At 35.9% G+C, this 23,682-nt stretch overlaps 1 protein-coding gene across 4 annotated transcripts in view; it reads left to right on the top strand.

The window, feature by feature from the left end:
* NBEA (neurobeachin) overlaps positions 1 to 23,682 on the top strand; it is a 774,301-nt gene that overhangs the window by 636,853 nt on the left and 113,766 nt on the right. For all 4 annotated transcript variants that reach the window (XM_030922219.1, XM_030922217.1, XM_030922221.1 and 1 more), the window contains exons 42-45: positions 1,958 to 2,075; positions 2,408 to 2,510; positions 7,151 to 7,266; positions 19,923 to 20,035. In XM_030922219.1, coding sequence (XP_030778079.1) covers positions 1,958 to 2,075; positions 2,408 to 2,510; positions 7,151 to 7,266; positions 19,923 to 20,035 — 450 coding nt within the window. The remainder of the gene's footprint in view (positions 1 to 1,957; positions 2,076 to 2,407; positions 2,511 to 7,150; positions 7,267 to 19,922; positions 20,036 to 23,682) is intronic.

Genomic DNA, 23,682 nt, shown 5'->3' with positions numbered 1-23,682 from the left:
ATATGGGTGCCAACACAACTTTCATGGGAAGACCTATCATTTTTTCTGATATTATATTCACTTTACTGTTTGGGTTTTCAAATGGCCATAATATTTTTAGTACCTTAGTGAAATAATGATTATAGTTGAATATAGATTTTGTTGTTGTGACTGTTTTGTCTTAAAATGTTTCCTACTTGACAAAAAAAAAAAAGTTAATCCTGTGTCACTATCCCTTTCCTTTTTAAAAATCATACTGGTCTATGAAAATCAAATATGGAAACCATTATAGCCAACTAACAATGTATAAGTATAAATTGTGACAAATCACTATAACCCTTTTGTGAAATGTACAAGAGGAAGTTTTGCATTTAGAAACCAAAAACCAATTGTCACCTGATGCTCAACAACAAGGAGGTATCAATTCATCAGTGGAACTTAATAGCCAGGGTCATATACTGTATATTCTTTGTCTCTGATTAAACTAACCATTTCCAGGTATCACTATCACTGTTTTTCAGATGACGAAAACCGGATGGAGTCAAATAATTGTTTTTCAAAATACTGTAGTTGGTAAATAGCAGAGCTGAGAGTTAAGTAGGAGTCTGAATGGCTCCAAAATGTTTCAGGATTTAAATAGACATCTGACTGCCTCTGAAAACCTTTCAATGTCTAGAGAAAGACAAAAACTGGATTAAGGGTTACAAAATGGGATTTTTGAAAAATAAAGACCAAAATATTACACACTTATATATTTTATTATATTTCCTAGAGAAAGGAAATGTAAAAAGAAACTTCATAACTTTTCAAATGTATATATGAATATAATGTATGTAAAATGAATATAATATATGTAAAACTCAGTAACTGTTTTCATTTCCACCAAAGCAAATATAAGTGCAGTAGAGTATACCAAAGCAAGCAAAAACGTCCCTATGAATTGTTAATACACATTGGTGTATCAGGAAGGAATGTGCTTGTTGTAGATTTGAGGACAGTAGCTTAATTAAATATAGATTATATACATGGTAACCAGAAGTCCAGATATGGATAGTTGCTGTGATTGTTTCAGTAGCTCAGTATTAGAGCCAACCTTGGCCTTCCTCTCATAGTTACACAATTGCTGCTACAGTTTGAGCTATCACATCTCCATTCAAGCAGGAAGGGCAAAGTGGTATGCCAGCTACCTGTGACTCATTTCATCAGCTTTTCTCAGACATCCTCAACTGCTTTTGGTTTTGATCTCATTAACCAGTGCTTGGCCTAATGTCCTTCCACAAAGTTACAAGGGGATGTGGGGAAGCAGGGAATAACATTGTCATGATTGGCTTAGACCATGGGTCAGCGAAACTCTGTCCTGGGGGCCAAATTCAGCTCATACTTGTAAGTAAAATTTTGTTGGAACACCTCCATACCCCTTTATTTACACATTGTCTATGGCTCCTTTCATGTTACAATGGCAAAACTGAGTAGTTGCAACTGAGACCATATAACCTGCAAAGACTGAATATATTTACTCTCTGGCCTTTTACAGAAAAGTTTGCTGACCCCTGGATTAAACCAATCATGATCCTTTGCCTAGGGTGGACCATATGGACACTTTGCGGGTAGCTGGGCTTCCATTAAGCAAGGAAGAAAGGGGAGAAAGGATATTGGAAAGAACCAACAATATATGTCTCACAGGTGGTCACCTGGTCCAATTAATTATATACAAGACCCAAAAGCGATCATATATTTTCCGTTTTAAGTCACAGAGTCTCCTTGAATATGTTTTTCTACTCCTTCTTTTCCTCAAGACCCAACTGAGACAATTTAGAAAGGCAGAAATTTTGCAAATACACAGTATCAAATTATTGACAGTGTTGTGACAGACAGTGAATTCATTTCTAGTTTTCTGACTTTTACTAAGATACTGTCAGAGAAGATCTTAAATCCATATTTTATTGATTGACACTTCCCTTTAAACTGTTTATTTTAGGTTCTTGCGTACACTGAGGGACTTCACGGAAAATGGATGTTCAGCGAGATACGAGCTGTATTTTCAAGACGTTACCTTCTACAAAACACTGCTTTGGAAGTATTTATGGCAAACCGAAGTAAGTCCCCTTAAATATTTGAAAGAAAATGTGCTCATATTTACTTATTATTCATTTACATGGTATGATAATGTCTTGATTTTTCCCACTGTATTTCTGATATGCTCTAGCTTAAACAAACATAAATTCTTTTTAAAAAATAAAAAAGAATGAATTTGTTTGAAATGTGAACCCTAGGTTTCTCATGGATAAGGTTATACTGAAAGCTGATTTTTCATGAAGATTCATTACCTTTACAAATAAATCATGATAGGCACTTGAAGATGACTTGTAAAATTGATGGCTAACTTTCCTGTGGTTTTCTAAACCCTGTTTTTTTCTTCTTACCACAGCCTCAGTTATGTTTAATTTCCCTGATCAAGCAACAGTAAAAAAAGTTGTCTATAGCTTGCCTCGGGTTGGAGTAGGGACCAGCTATGGTTTGCCACAAGCCAGGTAATTATATCATATTACATATCATCTATGGCTTGTTAACATATTTCAATCTCAATATTACAGCAATGTAAATGTGGTTATAACATTATAATTATTTCAGAGACCAAAGAATTTTCTTTCTCTGAAAGTTATTCGTAGGGATAGAGATTATGAAAATAGCTATTTTGAGAATGACAGAATGGTTAGGGCAGATTTTTATTTAATACATATAAATAAGAAAGTAAAAAACTTGATTGCATATCATAGCTAGCATATAGTTAAGACATTCTTGCTTATTAAAATCTTACAGGAAACATAGCAAAAGCCTCAAGATCATAAATGATTAATTGCTATGTAATGGCATATAAATGTTTTTATAAATGCCATATATAAATGCTTCTTCATTAAAGCAATAAAACCCTTAGAGTTTATTAAGTGTAATAGTCATTAATTACGGTATACTGGTAACCACATTTCCTAGATTTTCATCTTGGTATTTTAGAAGAATCATTTTGAAATCTTATATTATTAAAAGATACTAATGTAAGTAGAAAACGTAATCAGTAGTTATTCATATTGCTGATATCAGTTTGTCTGTTTTTGGCTCCAAATAACTGAATACCTGACTAAAAATGACTTAAACAATAGGGGTATTTTGGGGTGTGTGTGTGTTTAATATAAAAGATCTGGAGTTAAGATGCTGCCGGTATTGGTTCAGAGGTTCAGTGATGTCAGAACTCTATTAGCTTTGTAGTCACAAAATCACCACTGCTTCTCCAGCTACTACATCTTCACACAACTGCATTACAGTAGGAAAAAGACACAAAAGATTTCTCTTCAAGCTTCTCTGTTTTAGGAAGGAATGTATTTCTCAGAAGCCTAAAGCAGTCTTTATCTCAAGTCCCTTTGGCCAGAATACAGTCACCTTCCCATTCCTAAAACAATCACTGCCAGAAAGGTGTGAGTTCCGTTGGCTTAGCCCAATCATTCCCTAGGTTTTATGGAAAAAGATGCCACTGATTCTTTGCCAGCTCTTGTTTTTTTTTTTTTTTTTTTTTTTTTTTTGGTGGCGGGGGTGGAGGGGGAGGGAGTCTTCTCTGTCGCCCAGGCTGGAGTGCAGTGGCACGATCTCGGCTCACTGCAAGCTCCGCCTCCCAGGTTCACGCCATTCTCCTGCCTCAGCCTCCTGAGTAGCTGGGACTACAGGTGCCCGCCCCCACGCCCGGCTAATTTTTTGTATTTTTAGTAGAGATGGGGTTTCACCGTGTTAGCCAGGATGGTCTCGATCTCCTGACCTCGTGATCCGCCCGCCTTGGCCTCCCAAAGTGCTGGGATTACAGGCGTGAGCCACTGCATGCGGCCGTCTTTGCCAGCTCTTACATGAACAAAAGAGGATTTCTGTGGATGAGGAACAAAGGAAGATTGGCTTTAGGTAGATACCACAGTGTCTACCACATAGACTGTTATGTCCTTGAGAATTATTGCACAGCACTGTATGGATGGAAAGGAAAACTAATCTTTGTCGATCCTCCCTTAAATAGGCTACAGACATTTGAAAGACAGGGACTGTGTTTTATTTATCCTTTAATCTACAGGACCTAACACAGTGCCTAATTGTAGCAGTGCGTTTAAAGTGCTATTCAGCTAGGGTTACGTTGTATTGCAACTTATCTATTCTCTTTAAGCTTACAATGTAAGACCAATTCACTGACATGTATACACATGCTCAAGATATTTGCTAGTAGAACGACAAGATTAAACTAAGATATTAGTAGATAATGGAGCACTTATATAAAATACAGGTCAAAGAAAAATGTGTTTCATCTATCAAAGAAAATAAGGTTAGTTCTGCAAGACTTGTTCTTATTGAATCTAAGCTGACTCATAATAATCATTACTTCCTTTCCCAAGTGCTTACATACTATTTGTTTAGTCATCAATTTAAGAATTTACTCAGGAATTGACATTAAGAACTTACGAATGGGTCTAACTTTTTCCTTTTTAAGAGTAATCTCCTGTCTTCTGCCATATTTCTCAATGATTCCTGAAAGATTACTAATAGAGGTTTCTATATGGCATGTATAATTTCCCTCAGTATTTTTTGACTTGTCTGGACCGGAATTCATTTAAAACAATCAGAAGCTCTTTTATTATATTTCTTACCTATTATGAGTATTGTTTCCCCTTTAACCACATTTGGTTCCTTTTTGACGTTTGGAAGATCATTCCTTTTTTTTTTTTTTTTTTTTTTCCTTTGAGACAAGGTCTCACTCTGTCCCCCAGGCTGGAGTGCAGTGGCGTGATGTCAGCTCACCGCAGCCTTGATGTCCCCAGACTCAGCAGATCCTCCCACCTCAGCTTCCCAAGTAGCTGGGAATACAGACATATGCCACCACACCCAGCTAATTTTTATATTTTTTGTAGAGACGGGGTTTCACCATGTTGCCCAGGCTGGTCTCGAACTCCTGCACTCAAGCAATCCACCCACTTCAGCCTCCCAAAGTGCTGGGATTACAGGCAAGAGCCACCATGCCCAGCTGGAAGATCATTCTCTATAAGAAAACTGAAAACAAAAGAGCGGTTCAGTAGTTTTGGTCTCTCTGTAATTCCTAATGCCATTCTATCTTTAAACATCGTTTTGTTGTCCTTGGCTTGTTTTCCCCCCAAAAGCTCAACTAATTATTAGTTTCCTAATAATATTCTTACAGACTCAGTTTTATATACTTCCCTAGATATACATCCTTAGAAGTACCAAGTGGCAATGGGGAGACCCTGCATCTAGGCTTAAACCTGTCACTTAACTGGGTAACAATAAGCAAGCCTCACACTTAGTAGGAATTCAATAAATATTGGTTGAAAGAATGATTAACACTACGCAAGCATAACGACACTCTTATCTACCATAAAATGCAGAAAATATCTTTGCAAGAGATATTCTGCAAGAGATATTTTGCAAGATATCTTTGCAAGAGATATTTTGGTAATCTTTTGTGCTATGTACAAGACAATGCCTATTAAGATTCCATGTGAATACTCGTATTAATAATCCATGAGTAACAGAAATAGCCTTAAGTCTATTCCCAAACTGAACACCAAGGAGTTCTGAGATAGCACAGTGAATTCCCAGGGGTACTGCAGGGCATTTTTTAATTTTTTAGGGAAAAACAGCGACATTTGTTGCTCGAGTATTTGCTCGAGTTAGTTCCAAGTTTCAACTTAGAATGATTAGATAGGGCTGCATTTTTTTTCAGTGACACCTCTGAGAAACTAGTGTTTTGGTGGCTACTGCTTTCAAAAACAAGAGCCACATGAAAAATCAGTGTGGAACAGGAAATGAATGTGATGGTGTCAGATCTGATTCCAAAGTTTCAGAAGCTGTGCAGTGTCCAACAGACATACACACCCCATTAGTAAATGTGGTTATATAAGAATGAAATAGGCTGGGCACGGTGGCTCAAGCCTGTAATCGCAGCACTTTGGGAGGCCGAGATGGGCGGATCACGAGGTCAGGAGATCGAGACCATCCTGGCTAACACGGTGAAACCCCGTCTCTACTAAAAAATACAAAAAACTAGCTGGGCGAGGTGGCGGGCGCCTGTAGTCCCAGCTACTCGGGAGGCTGAGGCAGGAGAATGGCGGAAACCCGGGAGGCGGAGCTTGCAGTGAGCTGAGATCTGGCCACTGTACTCCAGCCTGGGCCACAGAGCGAGACTCTGTCTCAAAAAAAAAACAAAAAACAAAACAAAACAAAAACAAAACAAAAAAAAAGAATGAAATATAAATATTTCTCTTTAAGTTTATGAGTATTGTATTTTCAAATAGCTACTCAGTTGTTAAGATGTTAAATATTGAGTTGTTTAGAGCTAACTACTTAATAAACACAATTGTAAGATATTTCTCTTGGCCAAGGAGCACTATAAAAAATTATGGAGATACTAAGGGTGCCATGAATTGAAAAAGTTTGAGAACCCCTGTCAATCGGTTTAAAAACCCAATAGCTTTATCATACTTTTCTAAATACGACGGCTTTCATTATTTTTAGATGAACATGTTGAACCTGGAAAGTTTCATAATTTGGACGAACCATCACGGTTTATTCCCTTAGGCTGTTCCTATGTCCCTTCTTCTGGACCCATGCATTGTTTCAAAGTTCCCGGTTGTTTATATTGTACACCATTGCAGGGATATTGTACAGGCAGAGGCTGTGCATGTGTGCATACTCTGTGTGTGAAGGCAAGTCTAAGAAGTTCATTGACAGACATTAAGTCAAATGTAAGCAGTTACCTGACTACCTACCTGCCTACCTACCTAGTTGACATGGAGCAGATTTGCTGTATTGTTTAAAAACTACTTGATTTATCTGAAGTATAGTTTTACTTTTTTTCTTGTTGATTTGTAAAATGCTCATTTGCAGCTATGGTTTTACAAGTAAGGTTGCTTTCAAATTGTTTTATCCTGAGTAATTAAGTGTATCTTCTCCATAATAGAATTCTCAAATATTGCTAATTTCTGCAATTAAAATATATTTTCTAATTCATCTAAGAAGGATAAACCATAAATTATTTTAAATTGATTACCAAACTAATATATTACTTAATATTGGGTTTTTTTAAATTAAGAATTAAAGAAACTATGTTTGTTATGCTGTGCTTAATTGCTAGGAGGATATCATTGGCCACTCCTCGACAGCTTTATAAATCTTCCAATATGACTCAGCGCTGGCAAAGAAGGGAAATTTCAAACTTCGAATATTTGATGTTCCTTAATACTATTGCAGGTAAGATGTCTCATTCTTTACTCTAATAATATGTTTATGTTCATCAAAATCATGGTAATGTAGCCTGATATAATACATTTTTCTCTTTGGAATTCAAATGCAGCATTAGAGAAAATTTTGAAGCACTCACATTAAATTTTATCAGAAACTGTACAAGCTCATACCAAACTCTTAGATGCATTTATCGTTGAAGAGGCTTTTCCTTGCTCTCCTTCTGCCATTTCCTTTGCTGACAGCTTTGTCTGAAGGTTTATTAGAGTCAACAAACCATTGCCAGAGTGTCTGGAAATAATAATGGGAAAAGTAATTTCACTACTTTGTCATTCTCAGCAATAGCAGCTAGACAGGAGAATAACAACAGTTTTCTGCCTAGTACAGATGTCACCTGGATTATGGCATGATTAGGTTACAGCATCTTTTTTTCCTTAAAATCTTCAAATAAAAATACAAAATCAGATTACGTTTTCTAAATTATGAGTAACTGCCATCAACCTCCGCAGTACCATGCTTGCAAATCAAAAGGAGGTAGTGGCTTTGTTTTCTGCTGAATCAGTGGTTGTCGGTGGTTAAACATGTCTGAGATTTAAGTACTTCATCTTTTTTCTTAAGCTCCAAAAGCCCTTATTCATGATTAATTACAAAGAGTTTGCTTCTATAAACCAGGCTCTACAAAAAGTTTTTGCAATTAGATGAGTTTAAATAATCACATAAATAAAGATGCTTACTGTAATTATTGTTTTGTTATGAATAAATGTTCACAACTGTGTATTTAGAGCAGTGTTCTTCTCTGAATCATTACTTTAAAAATATAACTATGTAATATTACTCTTGGCCGGGCGCGGTGGCTCAAGCCTGTAATCCCAGCACTTTGGGAGGCCGAGACGGGCGGATCACGAGGTCAGGAGATCGAGACCATCCTGGCTAACATGGTGAAACCCTGTCTCTACTAAAATATACAAAAAACTAGCCGGGCGTGGTGGGGGGCGCCTGTAGTCCCAGCTACTCAGGAGGCTGAGGCAGGAGAATGTCGTGAACCTGGGAGGCGGAGCTTGCAGTGAGCTGAGATCCGGCCACTGCACTCCAGCCTGGGCAACAGAGCGAGACTCCATCTCAAAAAAAAAAAAATATTACTCTTAAAATCTATCATACATAAGTGTGACTATAGATACTATAGGTATATATTAAATATAGGTAATATAGATACATATTAAATAGACAAAACTTGATTTGTCCACAAAAGGGAATAAAGCTATTTGATATATTAAAATGCTTTTTCATTTTAATCCCAATACATTCATGTATATATGTTCATATATACATGCATTTATTCATATGTGTAGTATACACACATATATATCTTGAATAAACCTGTTTACTCCCTCAAAGATAAATGTGTTGTACTATTCAATTAGCATATTATTTATAAATAGGATGAATTTAAACATCTGAAATGTAAAGAACTTAATTTTATTAGCATATTTAAGTAAATAGCATGGTGTAGCAGAAAGAACGTAACTTTCAACACCAAAGAGAAGAGAGGTAGAATCCCAGATCTGCCAACTTTCTGTCCTGTAGCATAAGTTGAATTTTAACTTTTAACTGTATCTTGGACTTTTAATCTTTTAGTATCAGTATTTAATATGTTTACATCTGTTGTAATAACTGGTATGTTTGGTCTTCTATCATCTTGTTTTGTACTATTTTTTAATGTTCTCTTGCTTTTTATATTGTTTGTTCTCTGGCTATATGAATGCTTTTTTGCTTAGTGCTATTGTGATTTAAAATATAAACACCTTGTTATTCTCCTAGAGATATTACATTTTTAAAAGCCTTATAAACTATATTTTTCTTAATTTGAACTCAAAAATGAATTACCATTTTTAAATCATACCTAAGACAAAAACCTCAACTCAATTTTATTTCTCATTCATTGCTTATCTTTGCAAATATAAATTACTAGCCAGAATCCAGATTATTATTAACTTCATACTCTGGGTTCTACATCTTTTTGCAAATTAAGAAAGATTTCAAACTATTGAAATTATGTGTTCATGCAGTGTATTATTTTCAGCTGTATGGATCTTTACCTGATTTGGGGGGATGATGTTCTCTGTACGTTCTTGTGTAACATTTTTCCATATTCCCTGTATTAGGTTTTTGTATTATCTGCTCTTGAGAGACCTATCAAGACTTAGTATCATTAGACACCATTAGATGGACTTACGGATTTTTTTCCCTTGGCTGTGCTAGCTATTTGGAACTGTTGGATATAAAACTGGAGGACAGGGTGATATACCTCACTTCCAGTTCAGTTTCCAATGTAGCAGGCATTCATATTAAATGGTTTTGCTATTCTAAAATGAGATTTTCTCCAGGCTCTAGATGGAATGTTTTCCAGTTCATTGTTGTAAAGGTCTCTTCTAGTCTCCATCCCTTCCCACTGCATTTTACTCATGTCAAGTCAATTTCCCACAGTGTGGTACAGTACCACCTACTACCCACTTCATGCCTGTTACTTCTGGGAGTCTCTTTATCTGTCCAACTCTGGAAAGGTTGCTGTTTCTAAATCTGGGTAGAGATAACATTGTCATCCCTTCTAAAAGTTGCACCTGAGCAGTATAGAGCCTAATATGCTTTTTTCTATTTGGGACAATCTTTGGGTTTCTGAGCCAGAGCATGCAGACTGTAATGGGAATTAAAAAGCATCTTTCTATTCTTATTTGAATCATTGAAGTCTGTTTTATTTATAGCATGAAGATTATATAGGCCACTGATTTTTTCAAAACTTACTGGGTACTTCCTTTGCAATTATTATAACTAAACATGAAAGCCTGACTATTGTAAGCAATGGGATGAAAATTAACAATAGGGACTAGGAGCACAGAACACTTACAGTCTAGATGAATTAGTGAAATACACATAAATAAGACATTTTAGGACAGCTGATAGTAAATGCTGAGTCATTGCTACAGTGAATGCTGCATGAGCTCAGCAGAGGGGAGGTATTTTAAAATGTGTTTGGGGAGAAAAAAAGAGAAGGGCTTCACAAATTTCTGCCAGTTGTATATATATGGTGTGTTCAGTAGACAGAATTATCATACCTTGTCTGGAGTAGAGAATTAGAGAAGAGCCAGATTTATAAAGAGGTTTTTAGGAGTCAGTATAGTTTTGGAGTAGAAGGGAATGTGATGTGGAGCTTTAGGAAAATTGAACTGATAATTATGTATGGCATAAATCAAAATTGAGATTCCTTGGCATTAGTGCTATAAGGAGAGTATTACAGTAGTAATAGTAAATTGTTACTGAATATTTACTATGTACTACATATTCTAATTTTCTCTGACTACAGAAGCAAGTATGGTTTATGCCTTTAAAAAGACGTAATATAGTGAGGAAACAGATGTATACCAGTAATTCCACTAAAAAGTATTAGAATGAGGAAACAGACATGTATACCAGTAATTCCATTAAAATGTATTAGAATGTATAAAATTGTGTGCAATTTTATAATGTATAGAAAGTATTATAATGGGAGTATATGTGAAGCCATTTGCGGTAGTCAAATCTAGAAGCCATTATTTATAACTAAGAGATCAGAAAAAGCTTCCCATAGGTGACATTTAAATTGGGAATTGAAAGATGGTTAAGAATTCACTAGGAAGTAGGCAGAGGGCATTCCAAGAAGAAAATGTGAGGTGAAGATTTTGGATGAGTATAGTGGCAGCAGGTATGGCAAAAAGAGAGTAAATGACGCTTTGTACAATATTGTTATACAAAAAAGTTTCACTGTGATTTGCTCTAGTTCAGTGGTTATCAAAGTGTAGTCCCCTGACCAGCATTATTACCTTGGAGACCTGTTAGAGTTGCTGATCCTCAGACTCCTCCTCAAACCTAGTGAATGAGAAGCTGGCAACCTGCCTTTCAGCAAGCCCTCTAGTTGGTTCTGATACAAAAAGTTTGAGCACAATTGCATTAGCCTTTTAAGATCTAATTATCAGGACAAGATTTGCATATAAAACATTTAAAACATACAAGAAAGTACAGGATTAAGTGCCATTCAGTGTAATACAAGTTTAGAGAAGTGAGAGATTAATATGAAATAGTCTACTCGAGGAAACCTTCTTGGAAAAGATGAGCTTTAAATGAACTCTTCAAGGATTTTGTCAGATGTAGATGACTATCCAGGCAAAATAAACCTTAATAAGTAGAATGACAATTGAAAAAAATTATGAATATGAATATCCTGAGGTACTCTCCCTGGATATATTCCTATTAATTTAATTCTTCCTTTGCCATCATCCTGAAACTTTAAATAGGAATGCCAGTTTAAACTGAGCACCAGCATTAAAGACATGGGTGATGGTTTTATTAGAGAAGCTTCACTAATGCCATGATTGAATACTTGTTAGTGCAGCGATTAGATTTGCCTGTTTTCCTGATTGGTGGACAGTGTGTATCCATTCATCTCTTCTTATCAAATCACCCTTCAGAGTTCTCTTATGATCCTAAAATAAAGAGTGCTCTAAAGATGTTAAGTTGTACCAGTATCACTTCAATGAACATGGGTCCTAAAAATAATCATACTAGTTTATAACACTTTTAGGGATACAGTTATTGTTCAGGAAATACTTATTTCATTTGATTGATTGACACTTAGGATTTATCGTTTCTAGATAGGATGTTAGTCTTCTTTTTGACGAATTGTAATTCTTAGGTAATCTAAAGCCAAGAAATGGTTGGCTTATATTTTGTCATAATATTTTTAAACATTTTTATTTTATATCAAGATTGAGAAAAAATAATAGTATTTTTATTATGTCTTTGTTTTGTTTCATTTTTCCTGCTGAAACATTTCTTTGTTAATAATAAGAACTCAGAAAACATAGAAAATAAGTTTATGATTATTCAATGATCTATAATGTACCAAACATTTTTCTAAGGTCTTTATATGTATTTGCTTATTTAATCCTCACAATAGCCCCATGAGTTAGGTTCTGTTCTTATCCCCATTTTACAAAGAGATGAGGTAGAGAGTAGCCAAATAACTTGGGCCAAGTCATAGGGCTAATAAGTGACAAAGTCGGGATTCAAACCTGGGCAGTTTAGCTCCAGAGTTTTCATTCCGTTACTACGGCATACTGTTCCAGAATATTCCTGGGACCATACAGCTTCACCTCCAGTCACCAGCCTTAACTTATTAACTGCTTTTAAAACCTAAATAATTAATGATTTAAAACAATTTGGTCATTTTCTTTTACATTTCATCAAATTAACCCTTTGAAGTTTATTTACTGTCATGACTCTTGTAGATACTGATATTCTAGCACTAGATCTGGGCCTGGAATTATTATCTTTAATGTAGAAGCTAGCCCTGTTTTCAGTTAAGCTTTAGATAAAAAGAAAGAGACTCTGAGACAGAGATCTGCTTGAGGATTTTTTTTTTTTTTTTTTTTTTTTTTTTGAGGCGGAGTCTCGCTCTGTCGCCCGGTCTGGAGTGCAGTGGCCAGACCTCAGCTCACTGCAAGCTCCGCCTCCCGGGTTTACGCCATTCTCCTGCCTCAGCCTCCCGAGTAGCTGGGACTACAGGCGCCCGCCACCTCGCCCGGCTAGTTTTTGTATTTTTAGTAGAGACGGGGTTTCACCGTGTTAGCCAGGATGGTCTCGATCTCCTGACCTCGTGATCCGCCCATCTCGGCCTCCCAAAGTGCTGGGATTACAGGCTTGAGCCACCGCGCCCGGCCTGCTTGAGGATTTTTATTGGAAAAGCCCTTGGGATCAACATCTGGGGGGAGTGAAGAAATTAGAACTGGGCAGAAGGAGGATTCAGACCTAAGTGTAGTTGTGACAAAGGCTTCAGTAGATCCCATGGGGTGCCTGGGCTAGGCTAACCATTCAAAGTTGTCTTGGCTTGAGGCAAGGGAGCCAGGTCTTCATTACCTCCACTCTGCAGTCATTGGATGCAGACTCCTGGGAAGGAGACATGACTTTGGATTGGGGGCTTTCTTCTAATGATAGCAATTCTTGGAGATGGGTGTAGCTGAACACCACCAGCCATCAGCACCACCAGCCATCAACACTCCCAGCATCCACCATACCAACAGTTCTCAGACTTCAGTGTATTGCTAAAACACAGATCTTTGGTCCCCACTGCCATAAGTTCTGATTCAGTAGGCTTGGATTGAGCCGCAAGAATCTGCATTTCTAAGAAGTCCCCATTTGATGCTGATGTCATTGATCTAAGGACCACACTTTGAGAATTACTGCCCTGTATCTATATTCTTTAAAAGACATACCTAAAACTAATTTTATTAATCTTCATATAGCACTGTCAGTATCACACATTTTGACTCTTATGATAGGACATCCTTAGTATTTTATGTGCATTTTATCTTCCCAATGAGAAAAAAAGTTTTGCTCAGTAAATACCCATGAAATTAAGTTACTTAATATTTATTTTGGTAAATATTCACAGGATTTTATGATCTATTATGTAAATTCACTAGAATTACTGGACAAGGGATTTTTTAAACTTCGTGGATTAAAGAGAAGTATTACAGAATTGGAATCTGTTTGAAAAGATGAAACAATCTTTGCTGGCTTCACATGTTTATTTGAATGGTTAGCCTAGCCCAGGCACCCCATGGTCAATGTGACCTAATAAATTTCATATTTTCTATAAATATTCTCCACAAATGTTCTATAAATAATTCTAAGACTTAGATTAAAACAGTACCAAACTCTACATTATTGGTTACTGTCTTGCACTCTCAGATTTATCTTTTTTCCCAAAAATATTATTTTAGTATGAAATACAAAGTACATTTTATGACCCATTTCTTAAGGTGTCTCATACTTGACCAATTTCACTTTTCTCCTTTCTAGATGCTTTTAAAAATAAGACTGTATAAAGCACATGGTCACAGTATCATAGTATTAATGCATTATGCAGACTTTTTACACCCTCCTGTCGTATGTGTACATATGCATAATTGCATATAAATAAACTCACATTTACTGTATGTAAGTTTTGTAAACATACTTTGCATAGTAACAGAAGCTTGTCAGATATTCAGGAAACATATTTAAAAGACATCTAAAATTCCATAAATGTGTTCTTAGGCTTTGTTTTATTCTATTTATAAATTTAATGAATGTTCATTTTAGAAAATTGGAAATACAAAAAATGGTAATTTTAAAAATTCTAACCGTAAATATCACAGTCGACATTTGGGTGATTTTTCTGTTTTTCTTTCTCTCTGTGTGGTGTATCATTGGGAACCTGTAATGTATACAGGTTTGCTTTCTGCTTTTTCCATTTCACTAAATATTCTTTGAAGGCATGACTTTTAAAACTACGTGAGAGTCCCGTTTAGAAATATGGCATAATTTATTTAGCTATTCGTGAAACACTTGATTTTTTTTCAAAGAACATTAAATTTTAGATGATTATGTAAAATAATCTTAATGATACTTAGAGTTCTACTTAAAATGTGGTTTCAACTTTCAGTTCCCAGATTGACCTGATTTCTGTTCGTTTTCTGAAAAATACAACCTACACCTTATTTTATACCTTTTTAGATAATATTATGGAAAAGATGTTAAAACCTGTAATTCTTGCATTTTAAAACATAGGAGAGTGACTGCTAATGTAGCTTTGTATAAATGGTCCCCTGTTAAACTTGAGATTTTTTTTAAGCATTTTGAGTTGTTTTTCATATGATCAGCTAATGAATTCAGCACGACTTCTCCAACCCCAACCTTTTTCTCCTGTTCAGCATTTTCCACTTTTTTACTCTGTGATGAACAAGCCCTCCCTGGTTAATTATGTATATATTTAGCTACTGCATGTGTTGGGCTTATTATTGTCATCTAATTAGATGTAACTTGAACTGCTTGCTTCTAGAAAAATCATTAAAAATTCTTTCCTAATGACCTAGAGATGACAAAATGTCTGTAAAGTGTGAAGAAGCAGACAAGCACAGGAACATCGCTCTTAAAGAGTGTTAATCCAGATGCTGCGATCATCTAATTAAACAATATTTTGCTGTCATTAACATTTTCACCAAGGAATTGCAGTTATAATTTCTTTGTCAGCTGTCTCTAGATCACTTTACCTTCAAAACCAAAGTGCCATATAAAAACATTAAATTGGATGGTTTAATTAAAAAGTTTTTTTTAATGAAGAAACATATCCAGTGATTCTGAGATCTCATTTACTGTGTTTCACTTTTATTATTTGAGTAGATTAGTGTCATAGGCTTGCAGTATTTAATATTCATCTTCTAAGATAAATTCTTATAAGCATAGTTAGCAAAATAAAGTGTACATATGTATTTATATATATACACATGCATACACATATATATACACATACACAAATATATATATATATACTTACCACTGCTGGAAAAGGAAAGGACCCTACCAATTATAGCACCAGTGTATTTACTAAATATCAACTATCCTAAAGAAAAAACAAAACAATTAGTAAAATAAATATCTAGGTATGCCAGAGCCTAACAAGTATTACTTTGGAAATATCTCACTTTTTGGATGATTTAATGAACAGTATTTTTTTTTTTCATTTCACAAAGGTGTTCAGTAAAGTAATTAAAGGAGTAATGCTAATTCATCATTAAAACATATCAAAGTGCCACTTAATCACTCTTTTTTTTCCGTGTAACGTTAAATACATTGTGCATTTTTAATTCAAATCAAATACATATATGACTGTCCATTTTGATAGGCTCTTATACAGAAATTGCTATTAAAAATAAGCATTAATGTCATATTTATTTATAAAGTTTATTATATTTACTAGAATTAACATAGTGCTATAAACTTCTGCTAATTTAAAAATTACTAAAATTTTCTTCTTAGCACTTATTTTCAAAGGACCACTCAAAGATTATTTAAAGTGAATTGCAAAAAAAAAAAAATGCAGGACAGAATAATAGACATGAAATATGGTTAGTGGCATCATTCGTTTTATGTATACGTGTGTGTGCATTTTTAAATAATGCTTTTCTTCTTTGTATTTCTTTCTAAAAATAGCATTGTATCTTTTTTTAACTTTTATTTTAGGTTCAGGCGGTACATGTGCAGATTTGTTATGGGGTAAATTACATGTCATGGGTGTTTGATATACAAATTACTTTGTCACCCAGGTGATAAGCATAGTACCCAATAGGTAGTTTTTGGATCCTCACCCTCCTCCTTCCCTCTACCCTCAAGCAGTATCCTTTTCTTTCTTAGAAAATCATTTCTATTAAAAGGCTAGGGTCTTCAAATATGGTCTACATTTTTATGCTATTTGCATTTATGCAGTACATTTAAATACTGTGTTTATGTAAATTGGCTTTTTATTTTAACAGTTTTCCTTAATATGTAAGTTATAAAACTTCATCAGAAATTATTTTAACAATTGTGGTATCTGATTTTCATCTATCAATTAATTTCTTTAAGTAATATATGTTATATCTAGATAGGTAGCATCAGCATTATTCTATTAAAAAATACACACTGGAATACTTGCTTTTCATTAAAATCTCTAGATTTTTAAGTAGAATAGTTCCCCCCAGAAAATGGAAGAGCTCTAAACTCTGCCATGGACCCATTTAGGATTCCAGAAATAGCTCTCTCTAGCCAATCTGTACTCTTTGTATATATACATATAAAAAAAAAATACTGAGCCCAATTAGGTGTCCTAGGTTAGCATACATATGAACTATTAGTAATAAATTTTCAAGTTTAGAATTGTACAGCTTTTATTCTACAATATTGGTACTGTTTTAGCAGATTATTGTCATGTACCAAAGACTTTAATATGGCTCCAAACTCTCGTTTAATCTCATTATTATTCTTCACCATGGACTTAAATACAAGCAGGTTCATCGATTGCTTGAGCTACCTAGCTGCAGACATTTTCTTCTAGTTTAATGTAGACATTCACAGTATCATTCTCTCTCATATATACCTCTATGCCTTTGCATAATCCTCACCTTCTAAAGATAATGTTCTGCAGTTTTCCTTTACTTGACTTACATTTGTTCATCTTCTGAAATTTGGATCATTTTTTTCCATTTTTATCACATGCATATCCATTCCATCAACAAACATTTATTGGGCAGATGGTATGTGCCAACACAGAGAGATTAAAAAAAAAAAAAAAACAGCCCAGCCCTGACATTTATGAGTTTACAGACTGGTGGAGAGGCAGAGAAGTAAATGATGATGTGTATCAGGTATAATAGAGGTCTGTATGAGAACTGTGGTAGGGCAACACAGGGGAAGTCCTAACCTAGCTGTAACCTCATCCCAGTAAATGCAAAGTGGAAGCAGTATTCTGCTGCCATTATCCACACCTATATTACATACTTACAGCAGTATATACACTTCAAGCAATATGCAGTTCAGTTGTAAAATGCAAAGCTTCGTATAACAAACAGATAAAATAGTCATCAATAAAATGTTTTCTAAATGTGGCGCGGTGGCTCAAGCCTGTAATCCCAGCACTTTGGGAGGCCGAGACGGGTGGATCACAAGGTCAGGAGATCGAGACCATCCTGGCTAACACGGTGAAACCCCGTCTCTACTAAAAAAATACAAAAAACTAGCCGGGCGCGGTGGCGGGCGCCTGTAGTCCCAGCTACTCGGGAGGCTGAGGCAGGAGAATGGCATAAACCCGGGAGGCGGAGTTTGCAGTGAGCTGAGATCCGCCCACTGCACTCCAGCCTGGGTGACAGAGCGAGACTCCTTCTCCAAAAAAAAAAAAAAAAAAAAAAAAAAAAAAAAAATAAATGTATTAATTAATTGGTTTGGTGCTTACAATTGCAGATTTTAGTTCTTACTCAGATTATAGTTCCTTTTTTTTTTTTTTTTTTTTTGAGACGGAGTCTCGCTCTGCCGCCCAGGCTGGAGTGCTGTGGCCGGATCTCAGCTCACTGCAAGCTCCGCCTCCCGGGTTCACGCCATTCTCCTGCCTCAGCCTCCCGAGTAGCTGGGACTACAGGCGCCCGCCACCTCGCCCGGCTAATTTTTTTTTATTTTTTAGTAGAGACGGGGTTTCACCGTGTTAGCCAGGATGGTCTCAAGCCTGTAATCCCAGCACTTTGGGAGGCCGAGACGGGTGTAGTTCCTTTTTTTTATTTTTCACAGTTATGTTTTCCAACTGCTATAAGAGCAGATATCATTTAATGTAATTTCTTGATGATGAACAAGATAATATCTGCATATCTATATTACTGTGATAGTACATGTGGTGTGTGCAACCACGGCATACTGAATGAAATTCATATCACTAAATACCAGTGAAATAGCTGTTTTGTGTGAATTTTAGTGGAAATTTAGAAAATTACTGATAATTGGATCATAACACATTTTTATAAAAAATAATTTTGTTCAACAAAAGTTTTCTTAGGATACTGTTTCTTTAATAGCCATTATTTTAATTTCACCTGATCCTGTGTTTTTTCAGTTCCAGTTTGTGAGGAGGGGCACAGCTTGCTCCCCTAAACTTTCCACATTCCCACTGTGCCTCAATATCATACCTGAAGTGTTTAAGACATTCTACCAAAACATAAACAGACATACTCACCCTAAGATCCAGCAGTTCTTCACTAAGGTGAAACAACGTAAGATAAAAAAAAATCATGAACTTAAGGAGTGAAAAAATATATGATTGACATCTGCCTCTGTACTTTTTCATCCTAGCTTCAGAGTACTTCTGTCCACTTGCAAATTCTCTGCATTCATTCTTGATATAAGTTTAACATAGTATTCTGTTACTCTAATATAATTTCTCGATATATATTCATTATAATAGAATACCATCACAGCCGGGCGTTGTGGCTCAGGCCTGTAATCCCAGCACTTTTGGAGGCTGAGGCGGGCAGATCACGAGGTCAGGAGTTCAAGACCAGCCTGGCCAACATGGTGAAACCCCATCTCTACTAAAAATACAAAAATTAGCCAGGTGTGGTGGCATGTGCCTGTAATCCCAACTACTCAGGAGGCTGAGGCAGGAGAATCACTTGAACCCAAGAGGCAGAGATTGCAGTGAGCCAAGATCGCACCACTGCACTCCAGCCTGGATGACAGAGCAAGACTCCATCTCAAAAGAAATAAAAAATAAATAAAAGATAAAATAGAATACCGTCACCTAAGCTGCAGATGTGCAGGTCATTGGGGTGACTTCCTCCATAATTACTTTCAGGGCCTCTAAGTGACAAGGCTCTGCTTCCAGGGTTGCAATATTATCTACATCAGCAGAAGAGAGATGAGACACACATGCAGGAAGTTTCAGTGGGCCACACCTTGAAGAGACTTTGCTCACATTCTGTAGATTAGAACTAAATCCCGTGGCCATAGCTACTTGTAAGGGAGGCTGAGAAATGTAGTGTAGCACAGGAAGATGAGAATCAGTTACAATAACCAGCCAGTAGTCTCTATCACAATCTTATAAATAGTAATTCTGGTTATGTTTTAAAACAATTGAATGAACTCACTTGAAAAGCACTGTTATCAGAGTTAAAGATATGGTTCAATAAATAAAAAGTTACTTTTCTTCTGAAATTCAATAGGTGCTTTGTAAGAACAGAAACTATTTCATAAGCATTTTGTGTATACAAATTTTTATTTCTGTTTTTCTTTACTAGGACGGACATATAATGATCTGAACCAATATCCAGTATTTCCGTGGGTGTTAACCAACTATGAATCAGAAGAATTGGACCTGACTCTTCCAGGAAACTTCAGGGATCTATCAAAGGTAACTTTTAAATATATAGAAGGCAGCTTTCTTCATAAGGCTATAGTCTAATAGTATTTCTTTCAGAGTATATGTAGCCAGTTAATGTTTGTAAGAAAGTGAAACTGGTTATCCTGACTTACATAGTCAGTTTCTAAATCTTACCAATTCTTAGCACAGGAATTAAGCTACAAGAAGATAAACTAGTACTAGCATAGGCAAAATGAAATGGGTATTTGAGAAACAGCACATGTAGGGAGAGGTTTCTCATATATCCTAGGCTTTAAAGTCAAGGTTAAAAACCTAAAATTAGTAGAAAATATGATGGCAAATCGTTTATGTGATATATTCCTTAGATGATAAGGCATGTTATATTGACCATAAAATACACACATTGTAGGGAAATATAATACTGAAAAGGAAGTCAGTTAAGTTTATCAAGTGTCTATTTATATACGAGAGAGAAGATATGGTCCAAAAGATGGCAAGAAAATGGTACATAACGGTAATAAGAAATAAAAGGCAAAATTTTTTATTAGCTTACCTCATTTGTCCAGAGGAAACTACAGTGTGATACTAAACTGTTTGAAATTCAGTGAAGAACTGGGAACTAAGCCCAAAAAGCTGCTCTATGGTCTAAGCTTACACCGGAGGCTTGCCTTAAAGTTTATGTATGTTAGCCATAGTAAAGCCTCAGCCTATCGACTTTGAATGTATCTCTCTTTTCTATAAGACTTGATTGTCTGATTTAGCAATCCACAGAAAGTTGAAAGGTATTTGTGTATACATTTGGTTTTGGGGGGCAGGTCTAAGGGGCTAATGGACAAGAGCAGCGTAAGCTCTGTGAAGCAGGGAAACACCATTACCGCCGATTTAAAATGAATCCCACAGATGGTTTTTAACTCAGCATGCCTGCTCCTGCCCCTTTTCTGGCCTTTGAAAGCTAGACCTATCCAATTGAAGTTCTGTATTGCACTAGTTACTAGCTGTGTGACCTAAAGCTAGTTTCTCTTGGCCCATTTGTAATATGAGAATAATAATACTGTCCCATGTCATATAGTGGTACAGAGCTAATGACATGTACATTTAAAGAATATAACACAGTACTTGGCACATAGAAGCACTTCCTGAGTATTAGCTATTATTGTTACACATGGAATATTTCTTAGCCTCTTTTGAAGACTGTTGACTAATTTTTTCATGTTCTTACATGTCATTCAGTCTCCAGTTCTTTTATTTTATATAACTCCCTATTAAATTTTAGTTGGTAGCTGATGGATAATTTTAGCTGTGGTATTAGAGATGTTAAAGGGACCTAAAAGATCAGTTAGCCAACCTCTTAATGAGAGTCACACAACTGGTAGAAATAAATTGCTAGCAAATGAATTCTAATATGTTTGCAAATACAGTAATTCTTCCAATGTGAGTCAACCAAAAATTTTTAACTATTTACCACATTCATGTAACTAAATTATTCAAGGTAAGTTAGATAGAAGCATTGTAATTCATGCAGCCTGCCCTTCAGGAATAAATCTAGTTATAGATTATCTAAATGATAAGATCAGTCCTCACAAAAATTAAAAATAAAGTACGATATTTTAGAGAGACCCACACGAGAGACAATACATGCAGGTTGAGTGTCCTGTATCTGAAATGCTTGGGACATGCAGAGTGTTTTGGATTTTGGATCTTTCTGGATTTTGAAATATTAATATATACATTATATACTTACCAGTTGAGCATCCATAATCTCAAAACCCAAAATCCAAAATGCTGCAGTGTTTCCATTAAGCATCACATCAGTGCTCAAAAACTTGGATTTGAGGCATTTGAGATTTCAGAATTTTGGATTAGGGATGCTCAACCTGTAGTGATTAGGAACAAGAACTCTGCAGCTACACTGCCTACATTCAAATCCTCATTCTGCCATTTACCAGCTGTGGAGCCTTAGACAAGAGTATTAGTTTCTCTTTGTCTTAATTTCCTCACCTGTATAATGAGACATCAATAATAATAGGGTTGTTGTGTGGAATGTTGGATGGGTTAACAAGCATAAAGGACTTAGAATAGTGCCGGGCACATCAGTGTTAGTCAATGCTATGTATATGACAATAATAGAGTAGTGAATCATTGATATAGGCCGTATGCTTTGAATTGTATTTCAAATAATGATGATGAATATATGCCACTACATCCATATTGGATGAGAATGTTTGAATGGCATGCATGACTTGCCAAGGTTGGAGTGTAATTTTGGGGTGTAAAGCAAAACCAAACTAACTTATTGATGTGAGGATGAAAACTGTTAAACTTGCTCTTTGACAAAATCTTGTCTGCATGTATTTTATTTAACATTAATTGAATAATCATTACTTAGACATTATAAAATATATATATGATAAAAAGTCAGAGTATAGATTATCAGGTAGCATATTAAAACCTCATATGATGACGACTATTATGTCTATTGCATTATTTTTAAAACAAGGAAGGAAGTTTTTTTTCTTCGAAATCAACTGGGATATTGTGTTTAAAGGAAACTTACAGACTGAAGTTCCTTTTTTCTCTCCATCTATTTATTCATTCTTTCAGTTCAGTCAACAAATACTTATCACACATGTGCTATATGTCAAACACTCTACAAGTGAAAGAGTGTACAGGAGTGAGTAAAGCAGACATATTCCCAGCCACTCAGAGGGAGTTCAGCCCAGAACAAAAATGAAAACTCAGATAGTTAACAGCAATATGAGAGGCCAGCATTTACAAGATAGGTTTAGTGGGGACTGTGCCTCACTGGGGAGTACAGGCTCAGCCTTGCTAAGACATTTGGACTCAAATGTTGTTGAAACCTAGCCCAGCCAAAGAAAATGTGGCACTCATTATGATTAGTATGGTTTATAGAAGGCATCTATTTACCACATATTTGCTGGTAATCATAGATTTTTTCCATTTATCCATTTTTTTAGGAAAAAATGAGTTAAAATAAATGAGGAAGTCACTGTTTCTACAGTAACTGAAGATATAAACATTTCAAGGGTTTTTTTTTTGTTTTTTGTTTTTTGTTTTAGACAGAGTCTCGCTCTGTCGCCCAGGCTGGAGTGCAGTGGTGCGATCTCGGCTCACTGCAGCCTCCACCTCCCGGGTTCAAGCGATTCTCCTGCCTCGGCCTCCTGAGTAGCTGGGATTACAAGCTCCCGCCACCACACCTGGCTAATTTTTTTGTATTTTTAGTACAGATGGGACTTCACTATGTTGGCCAGGCTGGTGTTGAACTCCCGACCTCATGATCCACCCTCCCCTGTGTCTCTAAGTGCTGGGATTACAGGCATGAGCCACCACGCCCAGCCCAGCCCACTTCAGGGTTTTTATGCTAACCTGTGTAATGTGTATTTCCTTTGGCAGAGCTTTTCCTTTTGTGCCTCATATGTGCTCCTCTAATTTTATATAGTGTTAAGTAAATAATACAGGTAAACAGATGGAGCCTAAATAAATTAGACAATATGACTAGAAACTGTCGTTTTGCAAGCATGTGGTTCTTCATGCTGTGAACAGTGGAATCCATGAGCACTTAAAAGGTAGATAGCTTTTCTTCAAATTGTACTATATTCCATGCTTTAGCAATTTCTTCTTTCTATTCTGTCACCCTAGCATGATAGGAAAATGTTAGC

The sequence above is a fragment of the Rhinopithecus roxellana genome, chromosome 18 (assembly GCF_007565055.1).
Source record: "Rhinopithecus roxellana isolate Shanxi Qingling chromosome 18, ASM756505v1, whole genome shotgun sequence".
Taxonomy (NCBI): Eukaryota; Metazoa; Chordata; class Mammalia; order Primates; family Cercopithecidae; genus Rhinopithecus; species Rhinopithecus roxellana.
Note: the sequence above shows the minus strand (reverse complement) of the source record. Positions and strands in the feature narration are given on the sequence as shown.